Source organism: Eucalyptus grandis, chromosome 7 (genome assembly GCF_016545825.1).
Source record: "Eucalyptus grandis isolate ANBG69807.140 chromosome 7, ASM1654582v1, whole genome shotgun sequence".
Classification (NCBI taxonomy): Eukaryota; Viridiplantae; Streptophyta; class Magnoliopsida; order Myrtales; family Myrtaceae; genus Eucalyptus; species Eucalyptus grandis.
The window spans coordinates 56,542,267-56,562,409 of record NC_052618.1 but is presented as its reverse complement, the minus strand read 5'-3'; the positions used below and the strand labels follow the sequence as shown (position 1 = coordinate 56,562,409).

Below are 20,143 nucleotides of genomic sequence, written 5' to 3'. Positions count from 1 at the left end.
TTCCCACGATGATGCTGTCCACATCCATCCGTCCATCCAATGTCCCCAGTAATTTTCCATGACGCAATGCAGAAATTGGCCCTCGCCGGAATCTCATTCTCATCAGGAGAGTATCTGGCGCCACCCCCTTGGTCCTTGGCACCCCAAAAAAAAAAAAAAAAAAAAAAAAAAAGTCTCTGTCGTTTTCCCTTTTCCTATTTTTCCTTTTTTTTTATAGAGGGAGTTGTATTCAATAAGCTGGCCGTATGTTTGAAAGCTTATAAACTCTTTCAAAAGATTTTCTTCCGAAGAATTTTGGTACGCGCACGGGTTAGACGCAACGAATTCCACGTTTGGACCCATGAGATATAAGGGTCGGAATGTACTGGACCTATGCATGGGCGCGTATGCTCGTGCACCTTAGAATGTTTCTGTCACTTCAATCCTAACGAGGCATCGTAGGTCCGCAATTCCGTCTTTATTTGTTTATTTGTTTGTTTTTAACAAAAAGCGAGCCGGCAAGCGCTGTAGCTAAACTGGTACGAACCCTGTGACCTCGCGATCAAAAGATACCGAGTCATCAGGTCGGACGACCCATCATGGTTTGCACGAATTCATTTCCCATGTTGAATATGCAGCGTCGTCCTATTGACAATCAAAACTTTCTCACACGTTCAACCGTCGCCGATATCGTGGAATGAATGAGGACGCGGTTCCGGATGGAAGAATCATGTGTCAAATCATCGCCCACCTTTTATGTTTTATCCGTTTACCAGCTTTCGCGGAAACCGCGACTCAAAACGCCAAGAAAGCAGAAAAAGTCTTTACGAATTCGATATCCCTCGAAGCTCCAAATAAAGAAGAATAAGGAGTCCATCGAGAAAAACGAAGCACCAAAAATCGTCGTCTGATTTCGACGCGCCGAGGAAACCGAAAACAAGAAACAACAAAAGCGATCGGAGGAAGCGAGGAGTGACACTTTAGGACCGTTAAAAAGCAGAGGAGATAGAGAGAGAGAGAGAGACAGGAAAATGAACAAAATAAATCCAATCATGAGGCGACACCAACACCAACTACCATCCCACACCGCACAGTGCCAACATTCGTCACAACAACAACAATAATAATAATAATAATAATAATAATAATTTTTCCTTAATTAATCGAATAATTCTAATTAATTGATTGTTGATTTTAATAATTTGCAAAAGAGAGCTTTCCTTCACTTGCCCTTCCTCCTCCTCCCTTCCTTCCTTCCCTTCCCTTCCCTTCCCTTCTCCCGAGTCCAACTAAAATGTGACGTTGATTGGGGGCTTTTGCCCCCCTCAAATCCGGTGCCTCCCTTTTGTCGTTTCCTCCTCCTCTGCCTTTCTTACATCCCCCACCACCCATTAACCTATTAATAATCATTATCAATTAACAACGTTAACCCAAAAAAGAAAAGAAAAAAAAAAACAACAAATTCCAAATTTTCCTTTTGCTTTTCTCAATAATTGTTTTCAACCCTCGCCCCCTCTCTCTCTCTCTCTCTCTCTCTCTCTCTCTCTCACTTTCGTCCTTTTCTTTTTTTTTTTTTTTTCAGGGCGATTGAGAGCCGCATTTCTCTCTCCTCTCTCCTCGCAATAAAACTGTCCCCAACTGTCGCCGTGTGATGCAATTTATTCCTCAATCCCAACCGTCCGTCCCGCTCTCTCTCTCTCTCTACACTCAGCATTTCGCGTACACATCAGTCGTTATTCGTCGAGCCCCTCCTCTCATCTCCTTTTCCCGATTGCCCCCTCCTCCCTTCTCCACTCCTCTCCCTTCTTCCCGATACAGTCCGTACGTTCCTCCCTCCATCTTCATCTCCATCTTCATCTCCATCTTCTTCCTCCCTCGTCAAGATTCCCTTTTTTTCTCTCTCTCTCTCTCTCTCTCTCTCTACTTTCTCTCTCTACTTTCTAAAATTGATTCGAGAGCAGTGTTGAGGGAGGGAGGAGAGGGGGGGGAGGGGGTTCGTTTCCGCGCTTCTGCTCGCGCGTCCTCTTGCTCGAGGCTTTCCGCTTCCTTCTTCCGAACCCCTTAAAGGTCGGGTCTTTCCCTCCCCCCTCTCGATGGATCCGGCCGCCGGCTCCGGGCTGATCCGATTAGGGTTCTTGGCCGGCTCCGACGAGTGAGCTGTCGCCCGCCTCCTCGCGGGCGGTTTTCCGGCGGCGGGTTTAGGGTTTTGCCCTTTTTCCGTTCTTGAGAGAGAGAGAGAGATAGATAGAGAGAGAGAGGGGGAGGTGATGGAGGATCGGAACGTGAAGAGGCCGGACAGCCCGGGGCTTTCCGACATCGTGTTGACCTGCGTCATGCCGTACATCGACGACCCCAAGGATCGGGACGCGATTTCCCTGGTCTGCCGCCGCTGGTACGAGATTGACGCCCTCACGAGGAAGCACGTCACCATCGCCCTCTGCTACACCACCAGCCCCGAACGGCTGCGCAGGAGGTTCAGGCACCTCGAGTCGCTCAAGCTCAAGGGGAAGCCGAGGGCCGCCATGTTCAATCTGATACCCGAGAATTGGGGCGGGTACGTGACTCCCTGGGTGACCGAGATCGCGCAGTCTTTCGATTGCTTGAAGTCGCTTCACTTTCGGCGCATGATCGTGGAAGATTCGAACTTGGAGGTGCTCGCCACGTCGCGGGGACGCGTTCTGCAAGTGCTCAAACTCGACAAGTGCTCTGGTTTCTCGACCGACGGGCTTTTACACGTGGGGCGTTTATGCAAGTAATTGAACTGACTATGCCCTTGTGTTTTAATGAAAGACTTGCAACTGCGGTACCCTGTTGATTTGCTTATTGAATTTTGCGTCTATCGGTTGTCGATGAATTTATGTGTGGTGCATTTGTGAAGTTCTTTTGTAAGTTCATGGCTTTGTTTTACTCCATAGTATTCTTTTCTAAAGGAATTACTCAAGAGATGGTGGTGATGTCTTGGTTTATGCACTTCGCGTGGTTCTTATGTAATGCTTCAATTAGACTCCAGTGTACCTGAGATGTGTCAAAGTGCAGATTCTTCATCTGTTCATATTCTGTCTTGAGATTCTGGTTAACTTTTGAGATGGAATTTGATTGTTGCTCCATGCTAGAGATGATGGAATCTTAATTTCGACAGGTAGTTTGTAGAAAAATCATAAGGATCAACCATAAACCTGAGGCCGAGCGGATTATTAAAAAAGAAAAAGAAAAAAAAAGATGGATGACAAAAGCTTAACTGACAGAGAGAGGGAGAGAGAAGGACAACTAGACAGTAACGATAGAAAAGCTAAGAATTGCAGAAAGATGCAATTTGGGCGAGCTGTCTCTTGTGAAGATTCTGCCCATTGTGTCATTTCTGAGCTTATAATGGAATAAAGAGTTTCACCTTTGCATATTCAGTCAATTCTGTTTGCCCTTACTTTTGTTCTCTTCACAAATTTCCCCTTTTCATGTCGTGCATGATTACTGATTGCTATTCATATATTTTAAAGTGGCTTCTGCTTTTATGAGCAATCACAGGTGTGAATGAAGGACACGTTTATGTATATAGAACAGGTGGACATGTAGGACAATAACAATTTTCATTTGGAGGAGATAAAAGAGTTTCGCCTTTGCGTATTCAGTCAATTCCATTTGCCCTTACTTTATGTTCTCTTCACAAATTTCCCCTTTTCATGTCATGCATGATTACTGTTTGCTATTCATATATTTTAAGGTGGCTTCTGTTCTTATGAGCAATCAGAGATGTGGACATGATAAGTGTGTGAATGAAGAACACGTTTATGTATAGAGAACAGGTGGACATGTAGGACAATAACAATTTTCATTTGGAGGAGGTGAGTATTGTGAAGAGGGAAAAAAAAGATGACAATGGTCTTATTCTCGGAGGCTGATTCCCTGGTTCCTAGTACAATGGGAGATCAACTAGTCGAGGAGCTTCTTACGATCAAAAGAAACCCTGGTGTATGATGTAAAATCACCTGAAAGAGCTGTGAGCGCATTTGTTAGAGACGCAATGAGAAATAGCAGTCTAAATTGTTAGTTTAAGGATGCTTCAAGGCCATGCTAAAGCATAGTATCCCTCTTTGGAAGCTATGGGGTTGAAGTCTGTGGAAAAATGTGATTCTTCACCACTTAACATCATATAATCTCCAGTAGAGGAATATAACAAGAGAAAAGATATATATCAGTTTGACACTTTTCTATTATGTTGAGTCCCATGGTTTCTGGGTTCACTCACATTTATTGTCTGTTTCTGTTTTTCAAGTATGAAGTGACATTATTGCTGTTATCTGTGATGCATTGTTTGAGTCCTTATTGCCTGGAACATGTTACTCAAAGAACATCTATGCTTCTGAGTTTGCACTTTAGATATGGCAATTCAAATAAAAACAAGCTTTTACCATAGTCATCTACAACCGTGTTATTCCTTTTTCTTTTGTTTCATTTGTTTTTATTTTCGTGTCAAGATGGATGTGGTCCACATGTAAATGGAAAGATTTATTTACATCATTTTCTCACAAGCTATGCCATCTTTATTCCAGGACTTTAAGAACCTTCTTTTTGGAAGAAAGCACAATCATTGAGAAAGATGGTGCGTGGCTTCACGAGCTTGCTATGAACAACACAGTCCTTGAGACTTTAAATTTTTACATGACAGAGCTATCCAGTTTTAGTGTCCAGGACCTTCAAATTATTGCCAGAAATTGTCGATCGTTAACATCTGTGAAAATTAGCGATTGCGAAATTCTGGATCTTGTGGGTTTCTTTCAAGATGCAACTGCTTTAGAAGAATTTGGTGGAGGTCTTTTTAATGAGGAACCAGAAAGGTATGCTGCTTTATCGTTCCCAGCAAGATTATGCCGTTTGGGTCTAACCTACATTTCAGAGAATGAGATGCCTATCGTGTTCCCTATTGCATCTCGGCTAAGGATGTTAGATCTTCTCTATGCATTTCTTAGCACAGATGACCTCTGCTTGCTGATTCAGCAATGCCCCATCTTGGAAGTTCTTGAGGTAAGATTACAAACTCCTCTCTTTATCTTTTACTGTTGTAACAATAAATCTTTGCATGGGCTCTCACTCTCTAGTCTCTAGCAATGTGCACCTTTGCCTTTGGTAGTCTTGGAGTCTGTGACATATATTACAGGAGAGTCAAAAGATCTTCCCCAAATTCCTCCTTATCAACACTTTGCAACCTCTAGTTTCAAACTCCTACAATCTGCACACCTATGTTCTAAAATACGTACACTTTAAATCCCATAATCTTTATGAAGTTAGAAAAGGTAGAAGCTGCAAATGGTAGGTTTTCTTTGAAATCTCAGGTTGTAATGTAGGGTCTTGATAATAGAGGATGAAGTGTGGGTCTTAAATTGAAGGGTGGAAATTTGTAGCTAAAAAAATAGTCAAGGATGGCTATGGTATTTTTCTCACTCTATTTAGGCTGTCATAACATTTCAATGAAAACCTTTTCTGGAGAACAAGTCACGGTATACATGGTTGATCACTTTCTGCAATTGGTGTTGTAGTCACTGTTCACTGTTTTGGTCTTACAAGTTTTTAACTTATTGTCTAAGCTTCTACTGTTCTCAGGCAGAAGATTTGTAAGGAGTATATATATAGAATGGGAAGAAGGGAGGATTGTCATGCTTAATGTACTTTAGTGGAGTATTTTTTTTTTTTTTTTGGTCGGATTAGTGGAGTATTAAATGAGTGTCAAATTTGGATGAAATCCTGACATGTTCTTTGTTATTTATGGGCAGACAAGGAATGTCATTGGAGACAGAGGATTAGAGGTTCTTGCTCATAGTTGTAAAAGGTTGAAGAGGCTTAGGATTGAAAGAGGTGCTGATGAGCAGGGTATGGGGGATGAAGGAGGCCTTGTTTCGCAAAGAGGATTAATGGACTTGGCTCAGGGCTGCCTAGAACTGGAATACCTGGCTGTTTATGTATCTGATATCACAAACTCATCCCTCGAATGTATAGGAACTTATTCGAAGAACCTTTGTGATTTCCGTCTTGTTCTACTTGACCGCGAGGAAAAGATAACTGATTTACCCCTGGACAATGGTGTCAGGGCTATTTTAAGGGGATGTGAAAAGCTAAGAAGGTTTGCTCTTTATCTGCGGCCTGGGGGCTTGACGGATGTGGGTCTTGGTTACATTGGGCAGTATAGCCAAAACATAAGATGGATGCTTCTTGGATATGTGGGAGAGAGTGATGAGGGCCTTAGGGAGTTCTCCCGAGGCTGCCCGAGTTTGCAAAAACTTGAAATGCGGGGTTGTTGCTTTAGCGAACAGGCGCTGGCTGATGCTGTGATGCGGTTGACTTCTTTGAGGTATGTCTGGGTGCAGGGGTATAGAGGATCTGACACCGGTCGAGATATTCTGGCGATGGTCCGTCCCTTTTGGAACATCGAGTTGATTCCTGCTAGAAGAATAGCTGTTGCCAATCAGAATGGGGAAAACGTGCTAAATGAAGACCCAGCCCATATACTTGCATATTACTCTCTAGCAGGACCAAGAAATGATTGTCCTGACAGCGTTATACCTTTGGCTCCAGCAAGGCTGCTTACCTCGTAGAGCTGTATATACACCCTTTTGCCGAAGATGTCTTTTATCTTCTTAAGTGCTCTAGACCCCTGTCATACGGTTCTGTATTTTATCACTCCTCCCTGAGAAATTTCTCCTCTTGCTTTACTTTTCGTCTTCCGTTTGTTGGAATTCCTTCTTTTCTCTTTTATTTTGTCGCAATAAGATTGTGTACTTTGTAACCTTGTAAGAGTTCTGCATCTAATTCCATCTGTTGTACAGGGCAACTAGTTTACGGTTTTTCTGCCACACTTTTGTGACTTATTTTTGAATGGTTTTGGTAGTTGGATTTCAACTATTTTGAGGTGATTGCATTGGGTAATCTTTGAAGGCAAAGGGGCAAACAAATTGGATGGGGATCACAATTTGATTTCTGAGTTACGAAATGCTGCCGCCACATTTCTTGTCTGATCTTTTGTTGATGGTCCTCACAGACAAGCAATTTTCATCCGTAGGTGGGCGATGGGGTGGCAGGGGTGGCAAGTTACGCCGCCTTGTGAAGTTTGGAGCGTACTGCCAGTGTTATAGACGAGGCTTCATGAAAATATATGCTATTCATAGAAAGAATCCACAAGGTTCTTCTATAGCTGCCGTTACTGGCAGGTGGTCGCCACACATGATAAATGGCATCAATAGTATGGTCCATTAGGGTAAGAAAGGATGATATCTGTAACTCTATATCCTAGTATATCTCTACTTGGCAGCGGGATGAAGCCGATTTCAGTCTTGAGCGTTGTATAATTAAGAAGTCTCCGCACTTTCTCTGGTAATGTTGCGATACAATTGCAGTTCGGCTGATATGGATCTCTCTCTATCTCGATTCTCAATATGTAACCTGCAAATTACGGAACTTGTTTTGCCTGAGCATAGAGTTTCTCGGAGCAAAGGCATGACTTTTCCTACTAAAGGATGAAGCTTTTTAGAACCATATAACAGAAAATTGTTCTACAGGCAAGCATAGGGACATATCATAGTCCAAGAGGTACCTGATTATCTCTGCGTCTATGACATTTACTAAAGCAATATGAACGTTGCAACCCAATAGTAGTACATGCTAATGGAGATTTCCTCTTTTCTTTGTCGTACAAAATGAGTGGGAGGAAGTAAAGTAAACTTTTTATCTTCGTTCGTGATGCTCAGGAGTAAAATCAGATCGGCATAGTTTCCTTGGGAACTTCCAAAGCGAACATACCCGTTACACAAAGAATGTCATTATATCTTGAACATTTGAATGCAAACCCACAAGAGTAGTGGTCGATGCAAGTTCAGATTGACTGATAATACCGCCCCAATCAACAGAAAGAAAAGGATAATGGCAGTCTGTACAGAACAGCCAAAGTGTCCGGCGTCTTGCATGTATTAGGGTCCATGCCTAGAACAAAACCAAGTACCTGAGATAAGTAAGTTCACAGATGCCACGATCGTTTCCCACTACACAGCATGATGAACATAGATTTCGCAAGCCAGGAAGTGAGCACGGTAATTTCTGCTGGTCAGGGTCTGGGAAGGATGATGCCATTTCACGTCGACCACGGTCCATGAGTCAGAATAATCACATATTGCTTCTTGTTCTTTGGATGATGAATTCGGTATCAGATCCTCATAATCGCAAATTCACTAATGTAGAGAAATTACAAAGCTTCGTCACTTTAGTTTACCTATTTTACGGAATCTTCAGGTCCCCTTTGAAAGGATTGATCCCGCGCACACGGACTTCTATTTCCAAACCAGCAACTCTTTCTCTGCTTAGTAATTTCTTCTTTGACGCATGCCAGAGAGTAGCTGACAATGCATGTCATCGAATGTCGCTGTAAGGACTAAATTCCCTCTGATTCCCTCGTCTTACCTGTGATCCTTGAATTGGGAGATGGTCGTCCCATCGAGGGTCTTCCAAATTTCTTAGATGTGTAGCACTAAACAAAATCTTTTTGCAAATTTGACTCTCTTCATTAATCAAACTCATCATCGTGGTTTCGCCTTCCGGATGAAAGCTATGTATCTAATCTTAGCAATTATCAGTACTTATCAAATGGCCTCGCGTACGGAGAAGGCACCTGTTAACTAGTATGTGGAAGGCTTTAAGAAGATCAAATCTGCATAGAAGTGTCTATGCATTCTCATTCTTTACCGTCTGAATCTGACAGCAGCTCACAGTATTTACTATGACCTTGATTTGGCAATAGTATTATCTTGTCTAATGCAGAATAGTTTTCTCATCCACCCCTGCGACCCGAGGTTAGTTGATTGCAGATAAACCGTGAATGGAAGGGGAGAGGGACACCTCCCCTATTGGTCCTATTCCAATGGAACGTTTGCTTATCATTACAATAGCTAATGGATAAGCAAGTTGTGGATAAGTTACTATCTTGGCAAAGTTTCGTTATATTAAAGACCCGAACGTTGCCAGCTTTGAAGGATGACCATCCCTTTACAGATCGGTGAAAATAGCTTTATCGTCCTAATGAATGAGTCCGCTAATGAAGACCCTTAAACATGTCTAGTACATGTCCATCAAGAAGATTTGAGAATCTACAATTAGAATAAGGGGGATAGCTTTCCTTTCTGATATGTTCTCAATGTAAAGTAAGGAAAAATGACCTTGCAGGCTTAAAAATAAAGAAGGGATAATGTGGTGAGAAAACATTTTATATACACAAGTTACGGAAAGGCATCCCATGTTGAATTTAATAAGCTGAGGGTTTTGTCATCTCTTGGAGGGAAAGGGAAAAGAGGGTGTAGATCAGTTTGTAATTGTGGGCTGCTGATGCTCAAATTACTTGAAAACTTTAATGCATTTTGGGTGATTTCTATAGGGACACGATGATAGAATTGGTAATGAATTTCTAATTAAAATTCCAAGTTTCATTCTCTCTTATCAAATAAGGTTAGACTTTTCCCCGATTTTCCCCAATTTTCACTCCTTCGGAATTAAAGGACCACGCCTTAGGATGGTAAGTTCCTCTTTTGCCTATTTTTCGAGCTATTAAATTAGTGTACTCTCTAGAAAATCAATCGCTTAATCTTGGGCTGTTCAAGAAGGATTGCTTTCATCGAAAGAATAGTTTAACTATTGCAATACCTTTGCATCACCTTAATTTGCTTTAATAGAAATGCTTGTGATCAGTGCTCCAACTTTAAAGATGCAACTCTGAAGTCACCCCCTTCAGAAAGAGGAACCATAATGATAATCTTTCAGATAAAAGCAGAAGTCAACATGAACTTGTCCACCTCTATGAGCAGCATTTGCAATACCAAACATTGTGGAAATACTAAGAGCCTTATTCTAAGCCACAGCTGGAGCTTAAAAGGCAAAGAATTAAGAATCACAGAAGAAAGCACATGATGGATCCAGAGACTGATGTGAAAGGTTGCAAACAGAGGGCACTCACTACTCATGCTGATGCAACAGTCTTTCCACCATCGATGACTTAATTGGCACAAGGAGGAATATCAATTTAAAAGGAGCAAATGCGGATTGGACAAGAAAAGGGTAACCTAAAAGAATCATTTTGGTAGTGTAATTGTTTTTTTCTTACGTGGACCGTCCTATATTCCTAGATGGATTGGAGCATGTGATGCTCAAGCAAAGTGGAATGCAGAGTCAGATCCGACTGAGCGACGCCATGGCACAGTCAAGTTGGGCCATATCGGGTGCCAATAAGATTTGACGGGCGAAAGAGGATGAAAGGAAAAGGTGGGCAGTGAGATGCTGAGGAATGAAAAAAGGAGTGACCTGTGAATCAGCAAAGTTTGGCCAATGTGATCATCTGATACGGCTTTGCATTTGCACGGGTCCAACACCAACAAAGGCATTCACACTAGCAAAAACAGTTCCAATCCTGGCCTCCATGACAATTTAAACCACTCAAGACTCTTAACTTCTTTCAGGAATATAAATCCCTTATATTTGGGTTCTGTGTGATCTACTAATATTGAATGGACGATCTTCAGACTTTCCAAGGGTCAAGACAACAGGCAAACCATGTTCTTCTGATTAAGAGAGGAAAACTTAATCTTGTACACCGAAGATGGAAATACAGTTCGAAGCTAATCAAGCTTAAACAAGAGAGATCCAAGCCATCACTTCAAAATTCTAGACGCATTTCCTGCTCCTGCAATTATCACAAACGTTCACACGTGCACTTATGTAATGAACACCGTCTATAAACGGGGAAATGGCAGAGCATCCCATTCAACATTCCCAACTACCGGTCATAGGACCCTTTAAGAGATTAGTCTCTAAATAGGACTTCAAATCCTTAATAGAGGGCCAAAATTAAGTCAAATCTCTCCTTTTATTCCACAGTTACAAACCCAGAGAGACATACATCAACATTTTTTTGTTCTTTTCATTCATGAGTACTTAAATATCACATAAGCAACAAGCTCTAAATGTACACAAGATCACTAGTCATAACATTTGATCCTGTCATCCCTGAATTTGGTGTCTTGAAGAGTGAATTCCAATCAATGAACTGCGGAACCCTGCACCTGGATAAACACCGTCCGGATTATCCTTTTCCTGCCATCTCTTTCCATTCAGACCAAACCCATACGCATCTGGCATCAATAGATGCCCATGGCTCGAGTCAAAAAACATAAATCCTCCATAGTTAGGGAGACTATGGTCAAGGGCCAGCTCTGGTGCACCGATGAGCTTCTGCTGTGAGGAAAGTGCATTGAGTTGATCCAAAGAGGAAACCCTATTATTCTCGGAAGATGAAGCCGGGTCTGTGAGATTAACTGTAGTTATGTCGTGTATACTTGGTCTCCTCTTGTCTTTCACACCAGAAACCTGTCTCATGAAGTACTTCTGAGCATGGCTTGCGACTTGAGTGGGTGTCTTTGACACCACAAAGTTCCGCGAGATGTTTCTCCAGTCCCCTTTGCCGTACTTGAGGAGCCCCATCAGGAACCGCCTGTTATTTCAGCGTCAAGCTTATATGTCAAATTCTAAAGACGGCACTAGTGGCTGAGAAGCACGGGGAATGTCTTCATAAAGCATTTGCAACCTCCCATGACGAGAACTCCCTGAACACACAAGCTGAGAATACCCTACATCTCTATAGGGAACTGCTTTTTGCTTGGTTTAAATGCTGATTAACATCTGAGTTACCATAAACTATAAAGTACAGATTTGGCGATAAGGTAACACAAGCATAATGAAACCCAGTAATAATCTATATCAAAGCCTTTGTTCCATTCACTATCCTCCTTACTTTCTCTATGCCTTAAAAAGAGCAACTTTGTGAGGTTAATATCAGTCATGATGTTCAAAATGCAGCTACTTGATATTTCAGCAGCCATACACTTCCAATAAACTTCTGAAACTCCTTATTTGTTTTCAAAATAGGAATCATCACCACTAATTATCAAGCAGAACTCTAAGGAGAGTGTTTTCATGAGATCATAAAGATGAAACCACCAGCAGTTACAAAAATATGCAGACTTCCAGCTTACGAAGTATGTCAACAAAAAACAGGCGGCCAGTTCTATAAAATCACAGCATACCAGGCAAAGAAGTTCTCAAGAGAAATAGATACCATGACAACAACTTTTCGAACGAATTCGATGTTCTTCGGGAAAAAAAAAGAAAAAGGAACGAACCTGTGCTCCTCCTGCGTCCAAGGCACTCCCTTCTTTCTTTCGTGATCGGCTCCGCGGCCAGCCGAAGATTTCTTCCTGCATGCATCGAAATCCCTTTCATCGAAGGACTCCAGCGCGAAACTCGAGCACAAGTACCCGTGAATCGGGTCCCGACCGGCCTCGATTTCGCACACATCCTCTTCCAATTCCCTGTACTTGTTCGCCACGTCCCGAACCGACTTCCCAACGATCGCGGCGATCTTATCCCACCGATCCGGCGTGTCCGTATCGTGTATCGCGAGCGCGCTCTCGAACCTCTTGTTCTCTTCCTTAGTCCAGCTGGTGCTGAGCCAAGCGGAATTGGACATACAGGAAGGTGAATACAGAGTCTCCATTGCCACTGGTCGTAATACTCTTCGAAATTCGTCTCCAAAATAAAGACTTGGGATTCCACCGAGAGAATGCGGAGAATTTCCACGACTTATAAAGAAACGACCACAGGGTTGCTTACTGGAAACAAGAATCTCCCCTTTATTCTCGATCTTGAGAATTCAAATTCAAATTCTAATAGGGAAGATCAAATTTTTCTGAATCAAGCAGAATCTAGAAAGGAAGGGAGAGAGATATGATCAAGAGGGAGGCCGGGGCAGGGAAAGTTAAATAGTGAGGAGGGGTGAAGGTAGGATCTCGCCCACCCTTTCAGCAAAAGCAAACGCTCAAATTGCAACTCCTCAGAGCATAAAAAACAAAACAAACAGGAACCCAAGAGAGAAAAAGGACAAAACGGCCCAAAAGAAAAATCACAACCAGAAGATTAAAGGGAGATGGTGGTGGACGAGGATGGAGGAGAGAGAGAGAGAGACCCCAGTTGAAAAAAAAAAAAAAAAAAAGGGGAGGCCGAGGGGAGAGAGATAGAGAGAGATTCCTGAAGAATCAGACACGAGGAAAAGCAAAAGGCGCGGGAAAAAAGATGGGATTTTTATTGTTCCCCTTCCCCCTCCTCTCTCGCTCCTTTGCTTTAGAGAGAAGGAAAGAGGTTATAAGAAGATGGGTCATTTGGCTTTGGCTTTGGGGGCGTTCTCCACTGTAAATTCCCGACCTTTGACGAGGTCGATCGTGGGGGTGACTGCTGCGGACGAGCTCAGCAGTGTTCGGTCGGAAAAAGGCGACCAACAGTGGAAGGCCGACGTGGCTGCTTTTCTTTTCTTTTTTAATGATTGGCGTGCGAGCGTGCGAGCCAGGATCTCCGTACGACGCGATTGTCTATTCCTTCTTTGGTTAAAAGCGGGGAGATTTTACCCTTCCAATCATCGCAGCGGATCGGGAGAGATGCTTTTCGAGATCTCCCAAAAAAAAAAAAAAATGCTTATATTCTGATTTTCTCAAATCTTGGACTTTTGTGTGTGTGTGTATATATATATATATATTATATAATAATTATACGAAACGTTTGTATATTTTGCTACTTGTGGAAACTCTTAGCAAATCTCTTATTTTGACAAATCTCTAATTCACTGTCTCTGATTTTTTATTATGTGAATTTTGGCCGTAAGTCTCTACCCCATGTCCAAGAAATAAATAATTATGTAATTGGTTATGGTTCTTATCGTTAGATTAGGATAGATAGCTCTAATGATATTGAAAAAAAATTTACTTATCAACTCGGTGTTTTAAAGATCTCACGATAAAGTGTACTTTTTTTGTTTGTCGGAACATTAAAGCATAATGACTTTAATGTAACGATCGGATACGTAATCAAGATAACTTTGATGAGATTTTTTGTTTTTTTGAGTTATACTTGAGAATTACCCGTCAACAAGCACAAAAACTAAAATTAAGGGTGTGTTATTCTAAAATCTTAAATTATTAAGATGCGTTTAAATATATTATCGGGAACGACTATTGCTTAGCGAGAATAATATTCGAATTAAGATAACAGCAAAAAAAGGGAGTCTCGTTATGGTGGTTTCTTGTTTTATTTCATTCAATGACACATAGAGGAAACTGTCAATATCTTTTACGTCTAGTTTTAATATTATTTCTTTTAATTTTTTTAGGGGCCGACGTGTATAGGTCCACTTCACTCGTTCGAATTAGATCCTTTATTACCCTGAATTTTATGCTTTGAAAATGGGGAATGAGTATCCACACGGTACAATTCCAAGATCAAAAAGGAACCACTTGGCCTGATTGGACCGACAATGTGCCACAATCCTCCCAAATGGAATAATTCGAATTTGGACTAAACTCCTCATCTTTGTCAACTGGACATTCATTCCCCGTTTGACTCCCTTTGACTTCTCTTGGTTGGTGTGATTGTGAGATCTTCTAACGGAGAGTAGTCTCCACTCCAATTCATCACTCTTCCCTTTGATTTATAGGTGGAGACATGCCACTAAAAGATCTAGACGACTTTTTAGAAAGAGCTTCTCGTCCATTCAAAATTTATATATCGAGAGTTGCGAAATTTCAGAAAATTAAGTGACTTTAATCCTTCAATGAAAACGATAATGATATTACACGAAATTTCTCTGAGCAACAAGGACAGATATGCTTGAGCATATGCTATTTAAATAGAGATGGACTTTTGACTTAGTTCAAAGACAACGAATTCACCTTCAACCCACCCCACTAAAATTTAAAAACCAAGAAGAATTCTTGAATGCTCTGTTTTTTGTTTTTTGTGTTTTCATCATGAGGTCTCAATCTCTTCTTCAGACACTCCCAAGTCTCCTGGCCCGACAGTGCGGCCCTGCTGATTGGTCAAACTGTCCATTCTCAAACCACCAAATTGGAAAGCCCACCCCACAAAATTTTCCTAACATTTCGGAAGGTCAGCAGGAGGAGGCAAAAGGGACTCGTTTGGGCCATCGCCATCTTCCACAATGAACACCATCTTCAGTCCCCATGTTGTGTGCACTTCCAAATGGCAGTGCAGAAACCAAACACCTGCAATTCCATTCGAAAAAAAGGTGGGCATAGATTCATCGGGCTCTAAAGGAAATGGATCACTATGGAATAGCCTATAAATTGACACTAGTCCAATCATATTCTAAATTAAATATGTCAATATTGACTTGAGATGAACGCTTCCCACTTCCTCCCATACTAAGAAACTGCATGAGTTGCAGTCTCCTTTTCATGAAAAGGACTAGTTTTCTAGTTTCATCCACAATAATAGAAAAAAAAACCATATCCTTTCACTAATGTTAAGCCAAAATCAAATTCGGCGGCTGAATTGACAGTCATGTGCTCCTGTTTAGAAAATAATCAGAAACAGGATGTCTACCTGGATTATCTGCTCTGAATCTGATCGCGGTCCATCCGGCGGTAGGCACTCCGATTGTGTTCCTCTCGACCGGGTCGACCAGATTGAAGTTCTTGGGGTCCTTATTTGGGTCGAAATTCCCCAAGCCTTTCCCGATGCCAAAAAAGTTGAAACCGTGCAAATGAGTAGGGTGGTTCTCGGGTGCTATTATAGAAGTGCCCTGAAGAACAACCTGAACTGTTGAGTTGTATGCAAGCTTGTAAACTCGCGTCCCGTTTGTCGTCTGCATGTTACTCGGAGGGGTCCCTGTGTAATTGAATGGCGTCGGGGGGTTTCCAGGGAAATCATCGGTGTAAACCCCTTTTATCTTGTAGTAATGTGCTTCGAGGATGTCGGTGCTCGGCATCACGAAACTCACATTGTTCAACGCCGCGACCAGCTTTTTCCCGTTGACACAGGTGGAACATGGGTTCACTCCGGCACTCATTGTGATGAAAAGGGAATGATCGACCGTCAACGGGACTTTTGCAGGGTATTGCTTCGAATTGAGGCTCCGAAGCGAGTTAATGAAGCTGAATTCAAACGAGGTGGCATTAATGGCAGGAATGCTGGCTTGGACCGTAGGAGCAGAGGCGATGGTGCCCTTGTATTGCACAATCCCAGTTGCGGTCAAATTGTCGACTGCAACAACAGTGTCCATGAAAGGAGAGATGGCCATAATGTAGCTCCCGCCACTCTTGTCGGCAGCTAGGAGGGCGTTGGTGGTCTGTCCCGGAGCGATAAATATCGTGTCGATGCTGAAGGGTTTGGTGTAGGATGCATCGACTTCGACCACAGTCAAGTTGTGCCCCGCGATCTTGAAGAAAAGCTCATCGTTCACGGCAGCGTTCACGATCCGCAGGAGATAGGTCTTGCCACTTTCAACCTGGAGTTCATAGCCTGACAAGTTCAGAAAGCCAAAAATAAGACGGTAGCCCAGGATTCTATTGGTTGATTGTAGTGCAAGTTAGTGAGCTTTTCTGGTGTCATTCCAATCCGAATTTCGCTAAAACAGAGGCTATTCGCATCTGTGAGTTTGATTTCGAGTTTGATACAATTGAGTTAAAACCGGATGTATGAGACAATGTATACCCCAATTTCAGTACCCTGAGAAGAGCAATTAGGCAAAGGCCCCGGATATCCATTGATGGTGTGAGAATCTGATTTATTTGGCGGCATCCCTGATTGTACTGACTGACTGAGCACGAGCTCGGTATCGGCTTTCCACCATTCACCTGTGAGTTTTCGCAAGACACGAAGACATAATTTCAGCCAAAATTAGCAGTGCGATCTCGGAGAAATTCCGGGCCGAGAGCAGCCTAAGTTAAGGCTCTTAGGACAGACCGAAAATGATTGTCTTTTCCTTGTAAGGCTTTGGGAAGGGGTAAGGGACTCCTCGCTTGGGCAAGATGACGATGGCGCCGTGAAGGGTCGACCTGAGCCAAGTGATGTGCGCATGCCAGAGCAAAGTGCCTCTCTGGCCCGTGAGGGTGAAGTTGTAGATATAGCTTTGTCCTGGCTGAATCGGGCACTGCGTGATGAATGCCGGTCCGTCTGACCAGCCCGTCCTTAACTGCCTCACCCCATGCCTGAACAAATTACACGCATTTAATGTAAGCCAATTAGAAGGTCCGCAGGTTTGACAGAACACGAGCCGAGAATCAACAAATGAAGCTTACTGTCGTTACGTAGGTTTCACTACATTCAAAAGACCGGAATGGAAGTTTCAGAATGAAAATATCGCGAGACTGTAGTCAAGATCTAAATGAACTTTTAATCAGCTGAAGAGTTGTATTCAATGATCATGGACAGTACAGCAACTCAGAACTCATAATGCGTTGAGAAAACGTGAGTTAAGATGTCGTTGTATCATTTCGCATGCACAGGAATGGGGGCGACCGGATTATCAAAATGCGCATGATCGAGTAAGTACCAGTGAATGGTGACATTGTAGGAAACGTGGTTGACGACCCGGACGAGGACGGTGTCGTCCTCCCTGGCGTAAAGCGTAGGCCCCGGGAACTTGCCGTTGACTGTCGCGATGGGCTTGCTCGCGCACAGCTTCGTCACGTTTTTCATCACCACCTGCACCCATCAACCCCCACCTCACAACATTAGTCTTCCGTTATCTTCTCTTTCGTACTTATCTCCACTCGTGGATCGGTTATCTTCTTCTTTCATTTATAATTAACAGCTGCGGAAAGTTCATCTTATCCCCCACGGAAGGAAAAGTGTACTTTATTCACTGCAACTTAGACAGTTCACTAGGATATGATGGTATCATATTGAATGCAAATCTTGATTACCATGCTCCTGAAATATGCTACATGGTCAGTGCAACCCATCGGTCATACTGATGGATATCTCGCTCACTTTTTAATCAAATGATCTTGGAAGATCAACCATAACTGTGATAATTCAATGAAACCTCGTATGTACTTTAAGATACTTTCGACATGTTTATGTTCAACTTAAAGTTCGGACATGAATTTTTATGGTGTGAAACACCGATGTTTCCATATAACGAAAATGTACTAGCAAGAAATGCACGGTGTCGGACATTATTCGATACCAATCTTTAAGGACCTGCTAAATAAACAACTTGGATCCGCTCCAGCATTCTTTTTCCCGTTTGGCCGTAATCTCAATTAGGCACGTCGGTAACATTTGGTTCTAAATGAAAGGAGAAGCTAAAAATGGAAATGGGCGGAAGGAAAACCGGGGTGACCGAGCGCGCTTTAGAGGTGTGGCCAAAGAAGGCCTCCAGCGCCCGTGCATGGCCTGACACGTACGCGGTCCGCCTTTACCTGCTCATGCATGCGTTACTTACACTGAACTTGTAGTGACGGATCAACCCCTCGGCGGCCGCCGGAAGCATCACGGCCACCACGAGCATCGCCGGGAACCACCGCTCCATCTCCGCTCCCTCTGACCTGCGCATGCGCGTTGGACTAGAGTTGACGATAAACGCGGGCAGGGACAGAATTATGGACAGCTGATTCCCCTGCGGGTGCTTTTTATTCAAGGTGGCTCCGAATTGGAAGAAGAGTCAGAGAGGGGAGGGATGGGACGTCGTTGTTGGAAGGTGGTTAGATGACAACGGCTCTTTTAACTTTTGTTTGAGAGGTGACAAGCTTTGAGGTTTATATATTCCCCCTCCTGCAGATAAAATGAGATGAAGAGGATGGATCCGTGCCAGCCATGGACTTGCTGGAGCTTCCTTGCATTTTACTTAAAGCTCTCGCCAGTCTTCTCCTCTCTCGGAACACCTGCATTTGCAAGTAAACCACAACGCTTATCACCTCTCATCACAAAAGTTGAAAGAGCCGTTTTCATCTTAGATGTGAACCCGCATATCGGTTCCTCTCCCCTTCTTGACAGATACTTGCCATCTCTCTCTCTCTCTCTCTCTCTCTGTTGAAAGGGTTTTGGCATGCCGAAAATATGCAGAGAATCAGGGGAGTTACCATTATGATGGAGGACTATGAGACTCTCATACGGAACATAGAACGTGTTTATTGGGACTGATAGCGGGCGGAACAGAAGGAAAAATTACTGCCAGAATCTTTTCTTAACATGAAAAAACAAGATCAATCTATAAGATGAAGTCTATTCAATATTTCTCCATTCATAAATATTTGAGCCAGGAGAGTGAGTTTAGACAATGCTGAGTGTCGCAGAAGGAGGGGGAAAAGGAAGAGTCATGTCAAAGAAAAAAGAGCTATGGAGCGGGAATTCTAGAAGTATGGGAAACCCAAAATGTGATGTTTGGAAAAAACAAGGTATTGGGTGAAAGATGACGGGTCCACGAATGGATTTGCTGTCCGCAGAGCGAGATGAAATATAGTTGGGACGAGGTTTTCATGGACTGGAAAAGCTGATGAGGTAAGATCTGGACTTATGCTAACAGCTCAACTCGCCCACGCCTCTCGAGGATTCCACTTTCTTACCTTTTTCTTATCGTTCACCCTGATTGTCGGCCCACGCGTTCTTGTCAAATCTTAATTCAATGATTAACATGCCGTGCTTGTACGATTTTCACCTCATGTTATCTGATATTAGCCCATAATTTTGTCGTGTCACCAGTTTTTTTTTCCCTTTTCTTTTCTTCTTGGTCCTTTTACCTTGTAAAAGAGGCTTTCCTTGACCAGGACTCTTTTTGCAGAAATTAACACTCGTTAAGGAATCGTCAGTTTTCACGCTTCTTCCGTTTCTTTTTGTTTGAACTCTAGATCCATCTTCAAATAAATGAGACTGGAGATTTGTCAAGACTAAACTTTTTCTTGTAAGGAGCAAGACGAAAAAATTATCTGCTCAGGTAAAATTCATCTTTATTAGACAGATTATCAGATTCTCGTCATAGTTCAATCCTGGGATGTTACGACATAATCGACAAAATATGTCCAGACATGAAATTAAAAGGGTCATCTACTGCAGAATAGACATGGAGTTGCTTTAAACTGATCTTTTAGATGCAGCTTCTATTGCACCCCCAATCTTATTTATGCAAGATTTATACAGGAATCCTAGGTAATCTATGATGTTTTCCTCGCGTGTTCCTTCAACCGGGTTTATTTCTAAGGACCACTGAACAAGTGTCGAATCGTCGCCATAATCAATAAGCTTTAGTTTGTTCACAGATCCATCTAATCCTACATTGCTTGCTTCCATTCTGTAC

General features: G+C 42.6%; 3 protein-coding genes and 1 long non-coding RNA gene across 4 annotated transcripts; 2 read left to right on the top strand and 2 right to left on the bottom strand.

Annotated features, from left to right (window-relative positions):
• Nucleotides 1–1,709: 1,709 nt before the first annotated feature.
• On the top strand, nt 1,710–6,864 carry LOC104454370 (coronatine-insensitive protein 1). The gene is made up of 3 exons (XM_010069196.3): nt 1,710–2,731; nt 4,527–4,998; nt 5,745–6,864. The coding sequence occupies exons 1-3, from the start codon at nt 2,247–2,249 to the stop codon at nt 6,561–6,563; spliced, it is 1,776 nt and encodes a 591-aa protein (XP_010067498.2). The 5' UTR covers nt 1,710–2,246; the 3' UTR covers nt 6,564–6,864.
• Nucleotides 2,738–3,818, top strand: LOC120295558. Its single transcript, XR_005552940.1, has 2 exons — nt 2,738–3,537; nt 3,780–3,818. It is a non-coding gene; the product is annotated as an uncharacterized LOC120295558 (long non-coding RNA).
• Nucleotides 6,865–10,831: 3,967 nt separating the features above from the next.
• LOC104454369 (transcription factor DIVARICATA) lies at nt 10,832–13,242 on the bottom strand. The gene is made up of 2 exons (XM_010069195.3): nt 12,180–13,242; nt 10,832–11,491 (listed from the first exon to the last, which is right to left on the bottom strand). Exons 1-2 carry the CDS (start codon nt 12,551–12,553, stop codon nt 11,002–11,004), a joined length of 864 nt encoding a protein of 287 aa, XP_010067497.1. The 5' UTR covers nt 12,554–13,242; the 3' UTR covers nt 10,832–11,001.
• Nucleotides 13,243–14,625: 1,383 nt separating this feature from the next.
• LOC104454368 (laccase-4) lies at nt 14,626–18,462 on the bottom strand. The gene is made up of 6 exons (XM_010069194.3): nt 18,296–18,462; nt 17,399–17,550; nt 16,810–17,054; nt 16,572–16,700; nt 15,448–16,365; nt 14,626–15,107 (listed from the first exon to the last, which is right to left on the bottom strand). Exons 1-6 carry the CDS (start codon nt 18,404–18,406, stop codon nt 14,977–14,979), a joined length of 1,686 nt encoding a protein of 561 aa, XP_010067496.1. The 5' UTR covers nt 18,407–18,462; the 3' UTR covers nt 14,626–14,976.
• Between the last annotated feature and the right edge of the window lie 1,681 nt (nt 18,463–20,143).